The 12,122-nt window shown below is 37.0% G+C and overlaps 7 protein-coding genes across 7 annotated transcripts; 4 read left to right on the top strand and 3 right to left on the bottom strand.

Moving 5' to 3' along the window:
• Positions 1-29: 29 nt before the first annotated feature.
• Positions 30-1,664, top strand: FDP41_003444 (uncharacterized protein; the record flags this gene model as incomplete). The annotated part of the gene is made up of 1 exon (XM_044706749.1): positions 30-1,664. The coding sequence occupies one exon, from the start codon at positions 30-32 to the stop codon at positions 1,662-1,664; it is 1,635 nt and encodes a 544-aa protein (XP_044562165.1).
• Positions 1,665-1,674: 10 nt separating this feature from the next.
• On the bottom strand, positions 1,675-4,535 carry FDP41_003443 (uncharacterized protein; the record flags this gene model as incomplete). The annotated part of the gene is made up of 2 exons (XM_044706748.1): positions 1,675-3,292; positions 3,364-4,535. 2 exons carry the CDS (start codon positions 4,533-4,535, stop codon positions 1,675-1,677), a joined length of 2,790 nt encoding a protein of 929 aa, XP_044562164.1.
• Positions 4,536-5,027: 492 nt separating this feature from the next.
• Positions 5,028-6,296, top strand: FDP41_003442 (uncharacterized protein; the record flags this gene model as incomplete). The annotated part of the gene is made up of 1 exon (XM_044706747.1): positions 5,028-6,296. The coding sequence occupies one exon, from the start codon at positions 5,028-5,030 to the stop codon at positions 6,294-6,296; it is 1,269 nt and encodes a 422-aa protein (XP_044562163.1).
• Positions 6,297-6,414: 118 nt separating this feature from the next.
• On the bottom strand, positions 6,415-6,921 carry FDP41_003441 (uncharacterized protein; the record flags this gene model as incomplete). The annotated part of the gene is made up of 1 exon (XM_044706746.1): positions 6,415-6,921. One exon carries the CDS (start codon positions 6,919-6,921, stop codon positions 6,415-6,417), a length of 507 nt encoding a protein of 168 aa, XP_044562162.1.
• Positions 6,922-7,275: 354 nt separating this feature from the next.
• Positions 7,276-9,108, bottom strand: FDP41_003440 (uncharacterized protein; the record flags this gene model as incomplete). The annotated part of the gene is made up of 1 exon (XM_044706745.1): positions 7,276-9,108. One exon carries the CDS (start codon positions 9,106-9,108, stop codon positions 7,276-7,278), a length of 1,833 nt encoding a protein of 610 aa, XP_044562161.1.
• Positions 9,109-9,298: 190 nt separating this feature from the next.
• On the top strand, positions 9,299-10,815 carry FDP41_003439 (uncharacterized protein; the record flags this gene model as incomplete). The annotated part of the gene is made up of 2 exons (XM_044706743.1): positions 9,299-10,247; positions 10,310-10,815. The coding sequence occupies 2 exons, from the start codon at positions 9,299-9,301 to the stop codon at positions 10,813-10,815; spliced, it is 1,455 nt and encodes a 484-aa protein (XP_044562160.1).
• A 717-nt stretch (positions 10,816-11,532) lies between these two features.
• FDP41_003438 (uncharacterized protein) lies at positions 11,533-12,120 on the top strand (the record flags this gene model as incomplete). The annotated part of the gene is made up of 1 exon (XM_044706742.1): positions 11,533-12,120. One exon carries the CDS (start codon positions 11,533-11,535, stop codon positions 12,118-12,120), a length of 588 nt encoding a protein of 195 aa, XP_044562159.1.
• Positions 12,121-12,122: the final 2 nt, after the last annotated feature.

The following is a 12,122-nucleotide window of genomic DNA, read 5'->3' as shown; positions in this document are numbered from 1 at the left end:
TGAATTGTTGTGAAATATTATCAAAAAAAATGATGAAATTTGGATCGAGTGTCTCTGCATCATGGTTGTTGATGCGTAGGGCCAGCACTGGTCGGAACAACAAGTCTGTGGTATCATATTTCGGAAAATGGTGTAGTGCCCATCCTCCTATGAATTTATGGCTTCCATTTCATCCAATCATCATGATGACCAATGAGTATCATATTTCAACAAATATTCAACGTCATAAGAAACTGTCTTCATCGCCTCCGACTGTTAAACAATTAATATTACAATCGGAAAAGAAAAAAGAAACCTCTGATGGAGTGAAACTCAAGAAGAAAGGCGAACTCACCTATACGCCTGAAGAAAAGAGTAAATATTTTCAACAAATTATATTTCCACTCCGAAAAGCGTTAAAAGAAAAAGACATTGATAAATGTATATGGTATTTTGAGAAGGAGGCTCCAAAGTATTTTGTATCAATTCCGTTGGAGGAATCTAACGAATATCTCAATTTACTTGCTGGCGTCGGAAATTTCAGGAAAGCATTTGAATATTACAGTAAATTGTTTGAAAAGTGCTCATTAAAAGGAGGAACCAAACCTGACATCAACACCATAGAAATTTTATTCTTTGCAGCTAAGCAAAATAGAGATCTTCCTACCTTGCGAGTTTTGAAAAAGTTAGAAATTGTAATTTTTGAAGATTTGAATGTGTTAAAGCTAAAAGTGAATAGCAAAATTCTTCACGACTTGATTGCTGTACTTGTCTATGGAATACGCAACAATGAGAGCAAAAACCACAATGAATTAATGGCTGTTCTGCGTGGAGAAGCGATTGATGAGAAATTATCCAAGTTTACTCCAGATACTATGATTGAACTGTACAACAATACCAAACACAAAAGCAAATTCGTTCACACGTATATGGTTCAATATTTGCATTTGATAGGGAAATTTGAGCAAATTTTTATAATTTACGACGAACTGAAAAAAGAAGAAAAATTAGATGCCTTAGATATCAAGTTTTATAATGCCCTATTAATGAGCTTAATTAATCACAGGTTTTCGACTCATGAAGACGTTTTATTTATGTTTGAAATCTATCGAGAAATTGTGGAAGTAGGTGGATGTCAACCAACCTGCCACACTTTTAACATGATACTTTCTGCGCTGAAAACTGCCAATGAGAAGCAGCTATTCATTAGCAAGGAGGAGTACCGAGAAAAGGTGTCAGGTCTTTTTAAAGAAATCAAGTTTAGATTGAATCCAGCTGATATTGATCCTCCTCTATTGAACTTGCTCTCCCAATCGTTAAGCTTTGTTGGCATGCTTAAAGAATCAAGGGATTTAATCTCCGCTCAACCTCTCAACATAACACCCCTTACTGTTCAATATCTATTGCGAAAGTCCATTATTAAGGAATGTGAAACTCTCAACGATTTTAAAGCAAATATTCAACCCCTATTGGCTTTGCTTTTAGATAAGGCTTATGAGATGAAACCAGAGTTGTTGAACTTTTTGGTTTTGAGAATGCTTGAAACCCACAAGTCACATAAGGTTATTGAGGCCCTTTGTGAGTACTGCTTGAAGCACTTTGGTCTTAGAGTGACGATCGACCCAAGAGCGGTGGACAAAACAAAACAAGAGTTTGTTTTTCGCTTGAGCAAAATAAATATTTAGTAGTCGTCATTTACTCTTCATCATCAGACATGTGTTGGGCAAGTAAGGAGTCGAAGTCTGTGGGATCTCTGGTTTCTCCAATGGCTGGTAAAATTGGTTTTCTCGATGAAAAAACAGTGGGTCGGCTTTCGATGCTTTGCATAACAGGACTGAGGTCATCATCAAAAGTTGGAACCTGTGCTGAAATGGCTGTTGTAGTAGGAGGGTGAGAGGAACCAACAGATGCTGAGCTAAATCCAGAAGATGATGGAGTTAGCTTTCGTGGTGGTATTTCTTCTTCGTCATCGCTACCACCTGCATCGAATCTTGCAAGCATGGCGTCAAATCCACCAACTGCCTTGTTTGTAGTAGTTTCGGCAATATTTGTTTTTGGACTTGGTGTTTTTGAACGTGTTGGAGCGGTGACATTGCTAGTGTCATTCACTGTCGATGGCGATTTGGTTACTGAGGACACCTTTTGAGGTAGTGTCACTTCTTCATCTAGACCTGAGCTGAGCATTTTCTGCTGCAATCGTTCAAAGTCAATATCGGCTGTAGTTTTAAACTTTGGAGATGGAGGTCTCTTTGGAGATTCTGGAACATCAGACCAATGTTTGTTCATCAAAGCATCAAACAATTTTTGATTTTCTAAAAACGCTCTTTGCTTTTCCTCTTCTTCCTGTTTTAGCCTTTCTTCTTCTTCTTTTTGTCTTAATAACTTTTCTTTTTCTTCATCATCCAAGAAATATGATTTTTGATCGAGCACAGGCAGTGGCTCATTCAATATCTTTTGAATTGGATTTTCTGGTGAGTGAAAGGATGAAGTAGGAGTGAGTGTTGGTGTGAATGAAGACGCAGATGAAGGTGGTTGGTTAAAAGTTGGGACTGGTTGCTGAGAAAATGCTGTCACACTTGAATCTGGAATATTTGCCTCAGGATCATTTTGTCTAAACTCGTCATATCGAATATTTTCCATCATCTCTATCATACTTTTCATAGCTTTCATGTATTTTGTGAATTGTTCCACATTGAGAGAAGTTTGCATGGCAATCGGTGAAATGGATGGAATAATTCTTGTGGCAATGATCTTTCCTAGCGAAGGATCTCCAATCTTTTGAAGATGCTTTGAAATTTTAAGGTAAACACCAACACACGTCATGAGAAGAGCCGCTGAAAGTTGAGCTCCAGATCTATCTGCTGCAAACAACGGAGCAAGGGATACCTCTAATATCGGTATAACCGTTACTGAAATGACTTCTGGATCTAACTGTGGTAAAATTTTTCCAAGGCAAACAATTCCGTTAATTCTGACGCTTTGATTTGTAGTATTGTGGCAAATAATTTCAATTTGAGGGAGAAGAGACGTTTTAAATTCTTGATAGGAAATTCTTTCACTGTTTAGACACTCTTCACATCTTTTCAGTGCCTCGTTTTGTACATCAGGAAATTTGCTGTCGAGGCAACGAATTAAAAATGGAGTTAATTCTTTCATGTGATCATCTTCTGTTGTTTTGTCCCACATTAAATTAAAATTCTCCAATAGTTTCAATGGTATTTTTACATTAGTTGCTTGAACAAGGGCAAACTTGGAAAGAGTAGGCATGACTTGTTTGCTGAATTCTTTGGTTGTCATTCTCTCACTCAACGCACTAATTTTATCATATCATTGCAACGTATATGATATTAATTAAAAGAATTACAATCAATGAACACTACTTACAGTACATTGGGAAGTGCATAAAGGAGCATTTTAACATCTGTGCATTCTTTTAGTAATGGTGGTAGTACTTTTGAAAATATAATACTGTTAGAGAAGCCCTCTTCTGTTGATGTATCTTCTACACCATTGACCAGTTGATGTGGTTTTGGCGCTTTTAGCATTGGAGTCAGAGAAGACAAAAACTGAGCTTTTTTAACTGGTTCTCTCATTTCCATATTTGCCAGATATCTTAATGCTTTGACCTCATTTCCGAATAAAAGCTCACAATTTGAAAGAAGGAAATGTGAAGTTGGTCTTTCTTGAGGTTTTATGGAGCAAGAGGTCAGTAATGACTCACGAATTTCTTGAGAAACTCTCAAATTTCGAACTACTTCGTTAAGTCTAGAAACACTGTTTGTGTATGCGTTGATGTCTTGTTCCGTTTCTAAAATTGGATATTGTTTCTCCATAATCAGTTGTAGATAAATCAAAGCGAAAGAGAAGATATCAGAAGGATAACCAGGGCTTTGCTCCAGTACATATTCCGGTGCTGTGTAGTCAAGTGAAGGGAGAAAATCTCTCTTTGAGAAATTTCTTCGGAATAGTGTTGGAGTGGTATTGCCTCCCTCTGACGTTGGTGCTCCCTGCGAATAGAAGGAAAAGTGGAATCCACTAATTTTCCAATGTCCATCAACCGTGATGTAAATATTGTGTGGATTTAAACCAGCATGGGTAAGCTTGGCATTTTGGTGACAAAACGTAAGTGCTTCCATCACTTGGCACATTCCGTATTTAATTTCCAATTTGCTCAAATTAAAATTCTTCATCATTAGTAATACTTCGGGAATGTGTGTATAATTTTTGAATAGTAAATTACTCAGTGAACCCAACACAGGTTCTGTAATCATGGCTAATTGTGTTTTTGTTTCAAAGAATTGTTGCTGTGGAGATAATATGAGAGGATGCCGAAGTTTTTGTAGTGTCTGACTCTCCATCTTGAAGTGGTTAATCACTTGCTGAACGTTATTCTTTCCATAGACCGTTTCAATATCCTTGAAAGAACAGCAAAACACAGAAACTTCCTCTCTGGTTTGTCTATGTGTTCCAGTGTGTATTCTCCATAACGAGAAAGGTCCACCGGTAGCAAAAGGCTTCTCACTGATGGTATAATCCTTTTCTAATTGATTTCCCATCTTGTTATAAAATTCACTGGAAATAATGAGTTCGCGTGATGATGATGATAATTTCTTCTCTTGAATGACGATTACAAAATTTGGAGGTGCAGATTGCGTTGCAAACTCCGAAGTTTGTTGTTCTCGTTGATGTTGTTGTTGTTGTTCTCGTACGCGAGGATGCGCTTTTTTTGGCTTGTTGTTCCAAAGCACGTCGCCCGTTTCAATTCACTGCACCAACACAAAAGAAAGGTAGTGGAACCTCAAGAAGGGGTTGGTTCATCCTCCTTCTCAACGTGTGTGTCGTATCGCTCCCACGCTCTCACTTCAGAACATGAATGAAGGAATAGGCATATTCGGGATGGGATTGAAGTCCTGCATGGCGAGATTTATGTATTATCAGAGAGATTTAATAATCAAAAAATGTTTCTATCGCCAAGTTGCTGCAAAAGTCTTTCTCAAAGTTATTTCAAAAGTTGTTTCAAAGGTCCTCAAACTCTTCACATGAAGAGGATGTTTTCAGTCCATTTAAGCCATCATCATGGTTCCAAGCATGCTGAGGATCCAACAAATAAGAAGAATGATCAAGGAACGGAACAAACAAAACATCAGCCACACGAAAAGGGATCATCCTCCTTCTCAACGTCGTCTAGTAATAATCAACAAGATCCAAACAATTCCGATCAAAACGTTAAAAAAGCAGAAAGTAGTCTTCCCTTTCTTCATGAAGTAAAAGAAGAATTGATTTCTCAACGCCATCAATATTTCCTCTCAAAATTCTTCTCTCAGCCTGTTGGAAGTACGACTGTGGTTCAATATGTCATGCACACGCAAATTCCCAAGTACTTGACTGCACTTGCCATTCTCATTGTTCTGTATGTGCTGTTCACTCAAATCAAACTGAAAACACAAGTGGGTGAATTCATTAAGCAGATCAAGGCTGCAACATTTATTGAAAAACACGATATCGATGAGTCAGACGACAAGGAGAGACTTGTTAAGATATATGGAAAGGTGAAATGTTCTGCGGATAAGCCTTTGAATAATGAAAAACCTCAAATCGAAGCGATGGGCAAAGCAAAGCATTCACAAGTTCATCACACGCCAAGACAAGTTCATGATATTCTCATGTACCATTATGTTATTAGAAGTGTCAACAAGGGAAGCAAAGGATCTGCAAGTAACACGGAGTTTTACGAAATTGTATATGTCACAAACTTTCCAATTTATTTGAAATTTAATTTGGGAGAAAATATCAGTGAGAAGGAGAGAACAGCGTTCGAAAACAAATGGTGGTCTAATGACAACATCGACACTCGTCGAAAACCAAAAGTGATACCAAATTTCTCTTTGATTTTGGATGTAAAGAATGAAAATCAACACAAAAATTTAGTGACCACATTTTCTGAAGAGGGACTGCACAAACTTTCACCAAATGATCTAGCACCTTTTCTTCATACAGAACGAATTATTACAACCACTAACAGGTTCCATGTTGCTGAATTTTTCTCAGAGCTTGAAAAAATTGCACAACAGTCCTCCATGAAATCATTGGCTCGAGTTAATAACTTGGGGGAGGCAATAAGACAGGGCCACACTTTTTACATCACCGAGAAGGTGTTACGAAGTGATGATTCTGTGCTGGTCATGGGTCATTTAAGGAAAGAGCAAGAAGTCTTGCATTTAAATTGCAATATTATTTCATGCCACACAGAAAAAGAATTAATTCATAACCTAAAGAAACAAAACAGTATTTTGGCGAGAAAATATCACGAATTTTGAGCGATTTGGTTCTTTATTTAAAATTACATGGAATAAATTAAATTATATATAATAATATCCATTATATATTATATTATTATTCTTGGATTTTTGTTGGATTATGTTAGCCAAATATACATTAATCTTCTTGGATGTCAATATTTCTGACTTTCTTCTCTTGCTTTGGCTCAGGTTGTAACTTTTCCAAAACAATCTTCAATTGTCCATCCTTCATTTGAGCTTTGAGTTGATCAATCTTTACATTTTCTGGTAAAGAGAATCTTCTCTCAAACGAGGAAGTAGATCTCTCTTGAACCAAATATCTTCCCTCTTTATCTTTATCCTCTCGTTCCTTCTTTATTTCACCTCTCAAAGTGAGCATTCTGCTCTCTTCGTCTAAATCAACCTTGATATTGTCCTTAGTGAAGCCGGGAACGTCAGCAGTAAGCTCATAACTATTATCAGTTTCCTTTACATCCACACTTGGAGTAAATCTGGCGAGTGATGCTGTTGGGAATTGAGTGTCAAACTCTCTAAACAATGAGTCAAAGTATGGATCATTGAAAAAAGTACTTGGGAAGCCGAAGGGTCTTCGAGACCATGGGTTCATGGCTCTACTCACACTCTTTACAAGCTTATCGATCATGGTGGAATTCAGTCAATATTTCAAAGTCTTGGAATAAGTAGCTGTGATTGAGATGTGAATTGATTTGTTTTTTTTGATTGGCTTTATGCGAATGGTGTGTGTTGTGAATTTGTAGCATTGCCAATTCCGGTCTTGTTTCCGACTAAAAAAAGAAATCTGTTGGAGTTGACCAAAAGTGGGTCCCATAGGAGTCCTTTCCCTCAATTCAGACACTTCTTAATAATAAATCTTGCAGTTATTTGCGTCACATCGGAAGTTTGATTCCAAACAGCGGAATGGATCCAATTAGCAATCATCCACGCACTAGTCCGCATCGCGAATGATGTATTAAGCTTGATTGAAAACTTGAGAGTTTTATGACAAATCTCGTCTATCTAGCAAAAGTTGAACAAGCAACTTGTTGTGGTGCGAAATTGCTTGAACAGAAACGAAAGGAAGGTACATGGTGTAGAGTTCAAAATGAGATTTGGCATGTTTCAAGTTGTTTCGTGTCATTTTGAGTTCCAGAAATTTTTCATCTTCAAGCCACTCTTTAAACCAATACTGGACTCCGTCTCCACAAACTCCAATTTCAGTGTAACCTTCATCTCTGTATTGTTGAAGAGTGTAACACATTTCCCATACTTTTTTCTTTAAAAAGGCTACTTGTTCTTCGTCACTCTTCGGATTAGAGCTCGTAGTGTTGAGAGGCACAATTCTTGGTGCAAATACTCTGTTATATACACGGTCAACAAAAATGAAATGGGCCAACCCTGGACAATAGTGTAAGTAATTAAGCATTGTGACATGTGATTCGGCCTTAATTTTCAAAAAAGAAAATCGCTTAAAATTGGAAATTTCCTCATTCACTCTAATTGCTGCCTCCTTTAACTGATCGTGAATAGTTTCTTTGTCTTTTTCTTCTACAGATTGATCCTCAATATAAGAATTAGAGAGAGAGGCAGAAACTGAGGCATTGGACTGATAACTTTTGGCTTCGATTGATCCAGTAATGACCTTGGATTGTATGTCCTTAATGTTTGACTCACAAATGAGCATAAGATTCATTTCTTGTTCCTTATCGAATTCAAAATATACCCCAAATCTACACAATTTTTGTTCGTAGTCTCCCTGATTTTCTGTAACATGAAAATTTAAATACTCAAATCTAGAGTCTATGGTTGGTATATCTTTTTTGTTGTCATCTTCATCATCTGATGAAACTGAGCTGTTTCTACCCATCATTCTTTGATCAATAAACTGATCGCTATTTTCGGATGAGACTGACTGATTTGAAGGTGGTACAGAAAGAGTTTTGGGAGTGGTTGGAGTTTTAGGCTTTGGCTTTTCATTGTAAAAAGTACTCTGAGTATAAATTATTAGACAAAGTAAATCACGAGGAAGGAGGATCCATGTTTTGTCACGAGAATAAATAGCAGCTAATTTTGTACCAACCAAGAGCACTGCATGGAGTATAAATGAATATTGTTGAATTCCTTTCTTTAGAGCGTCTATGATGGAGGCTCTGTTTATGTGATTCAAATCCACATATTCAATTCCTTGGACGAGCACACTTTGTTGTGTTTTGTAAAGACGTTTCATTGTTTCTACAACAGGTTTTAGAATGCTGTGAATAGCAGCCTGGTTCAATGTTCTATTGTTAAAACCATGTTGATTAAATGGATTAACAACAATACAGAAATTTGTCAAATCGTGCAAAAGATTAATTTGTCGAAATAATGCTGCTGTCGTTTCTTTCGGCTCATCCTCATATTCATCACTCTCCATCTCAATACCGATTACCCTTTTCTTTCGTTCAACTTCTCGTATGTAAATAATACAGTAGTGTAACTCTCCACATTGATGTGTCAATAACACTTTATCATTTCCGAGAGTGTGAATTTGCCTACACGAAGTACTGAACGCACTTTTTAAAGTTTGTTGTGCTGTGCTCAGTACAGGAATTCCTAATTTTCCACTCGGATGATCAGAAAATAATTCCATCGATGTTTGGGCAATCGTAAAATACTTATGAGATGTAATTTTTGAGTAAAATGGGCTTTCGGAAGAGTTGCCAGTAACATGATGATTTTTAGATGTTCGAATTGATTTTTCAAGAGTTTTCTCGGTGATGTGAGGAGAAGATACATCGGAGCCCAACAGTTGTTCAGGAGAAGAAAAAAGGCTTGAAGCCTTGTTTGAGAGCATTTTTTGACAAGATTTTTTGTTATTCTGATGAGATAGTATTAGTGACCAACGATTCAGTGGAACATGGGATGACACTTCAGGAACAACATTAACTTTCGAAAGATAGAGAAAATCAAGAATGACATATCTTTCTTGAATTTTCTTTCACTCCCTATTCTAGAATTTTTATTGTCATCATCGTCATAAAAAAATGGTGATTGTGCTTCATGCAGCGTTGCGGGAGAGCTGCGTGTTTGCTGGATCGAGCATTTCTTTCTCAATAACACTCATGAATGCACCAAATGAGAGCGTCGATGAAAGTGGTCCCTATCATGGAAAATTAGTGGATGTTTTTTCGGATCGTCTGGATGTGTTCGGAATGGAAGACAATTCATCAAGCCAAAATGTATCATCACCGAACACCAAGTATTATTCCTCAACAACAAGCAATTCTTCTGGAGGATTATTTTACTGGCTTTTTTCATCATCAACTTCGAGCCAAGAAGAATCTCCTGAACAAACGGATACATGGAAAATTGATCAACTATATGGACAAGTTTATGGATTGTGTTCAGGAGATGCAAAATGTTTGAAAGATATCAACACGGTGGTATCATCTAAAACATCACTGACAAATAAGATATTATTTAATGATGAAGACAATAATCCTAACAAAAGTGATGTGCAACTTCCTTCATTGATCCCTGTAAAGTCAAATAGTAAGCCAATTTTTGCATCCAAACCAAAAAGCTTCTTGGATGAGACCTTGGCCCTTTCAACATTAGAAAAAAAGACGATAACTGTCACTCTGTCAATACCAAACGAAATTCCACCGAGTTTTAAGGGAAGTGTGATTAGATACAATTACTATGTAGCTCTTTCAGTTCAAACATCTGACTTCAACAAAAATCAACATAAGAAAGTGATTACCATTCCATTCAAAGTATATAATCCTTTCTCCTCTATTTGTTCTGTTAATTCTTCATTTTCGGAGACCTTTGATTTTAATTGGAATATTCATGGGTCGCTCAAGAAAAACAAGAACTTACAATTAGAAGACCTTTCTTACAAGTACATGCTGACATCAAACATTAATATTTCTCCCTTTTTCTATTCATTCAGACAAATTTTAAATATTGTTGCTCATCATTCTAAAACCAGTAAGTTTAATATTTTGTGATTAACAGTTTCAACATTCATTTCACAATCAATTTTACAACAGATCACTACGATATTGCAGATGAATCAAGTTTAGTGTGTAGAGTTTCACTATCGAGTAATGCTTTTTACATAGGAGATACAATTTTAGGAATTTTTGATTTCACGAAAAGCGTCAAGCTTTGTGCCAAGGTGAAATGTAAATTAATATATCAAGAACAAGTAGCTTCAAGTGTCGTTTTAGATTACTACAAGCAAACACAGTCACCGACAGAAAGCGTCAGTCACAACTCGGAATATACGTCATTTGACCCAGAATACTATCAGCCATTAAGGAATAAGGTTACTCTCAACAAAGTCTCTCGATTTGATCGATACACACTCAACACCATCACCTCTGATTTTAGGATGATTATTCCTCCACACTCACCATCTCAATTCTCGTCTGACCTTATCAAAGTTGACTGGTTTTTGCAATTTAAATTTTATCTCGTAGACGGCACCCTTACAGATGAGAGAGTTCAAGTCCTCAGCACCAAAAACCTCTCTGACAAAAAAAGACAATTTTAAGGTAAAGCCAATGACATGGCTGCTGCCAATCCATGTTTTTGTTCCTTCCAATTTCCGCCCTCTCCATGAACAAAGCCAAAACAAAGAACATTGTGTTGTCGTTCTTTAATGTTGCATATCACACAGACACGTCAAGAACAAAATTGCACACCCTATCTGCTCCATCGAAAATGCATGATCCCTATGTGTTGAACTTGGAATTTTTGAATATCTTGGCCAAAAATCTTCAAAATAAAACATCTTTGATTTTATTGAGAACATTTGGTTGGAAGTGGCTATTTGAAATTCAAGTTGACCAGCTATAAATAGCGGTGTTTGGGAAGTTGAAATTGCACTCAACAAAAGACAAGGCAAAATTTGAACCAAAAAATTTATTGAATCTCGGCATCATCAATATTGACAACCGTTAATAATTCTCAAGCGTGCTCTCTCAACACCGCAACATCGATATCAATCCAAGTTATCATCAAGCAATCTGTTGTACAAGTTCAAAATTCTTTTCGTGTAATATTTCCTCAACTCCGCAACAAGACAAATACGAGTAGAATCACTCTCCTTCTTTTTTCATTTAGCATTCAAAAGGCGATCATATATACCCTAACAACGCTTTTTGAATCACCCGTACATAACAAACAAGTAACAATACCATCATCACCAATAACATTTTGCGAACACCGCAAAATTACTTTCAATCAAACGCTTTCGAAATTATATTTCATGTTCTTTAACGCCAACAATAACAACAACACCATCATCATCAATACCAACAACAACAATAACTCATTCGTAACCATCACTAACAACAACACTACTACTACCAGAACCGCAACAACAACCACAGCAGCTATAGCCACCGCCTTTGCGGCCATCACAGCAGGCATCATTCACGCCGTGCATCAACATCCAACTCCAGTTCCACCACCACCAATTCCCATTCAACAACAACAACAACAACAACAGAAACAACAACAACTCTCAAAACCCTCCTCCTCTAAATCGTCCTCCTCTGACATTTCCTTGAAAGATCAATTAGATTTCCTGCTTCTCTTAGACATTTTACTGAAGTCATTGCTTTTGGACGACTCAAAGAAGGAAGGATCAGATTTGCGCTATCGCTATTATAGAAGAGAGGAGGAGGTTGTTGTTGTTGTCGAAGAGGAAGAACGGGAAGAAGAAGAAGAATTTAGAGGCTTTAGGAGAGGAGGCTTTAGTGGCTGTTGTGGAAGAGTGAATAGTGGTAGTAGCAACGGGGTAGTGGTTGGAGGAAATAGTTATTGGGCTACTTGCTGGACGAACTGCTCATAAAA

This window comes from Naegleria fowleri, assembly GCF_008403515.1.
Source record: "Naegleria fowleri strain ATCC 30894 chromosome Unknown tig34, whole genome shotgun sequence".
NCBI lineage: Eukaryota > Heterolobosea > Eutetramitea > Acrasida > Naegleriidae > Naegleria > Naegleria fowleri.
This window is presented reverse-complemented; position numbering and strand designations above follow the sequence as displayed.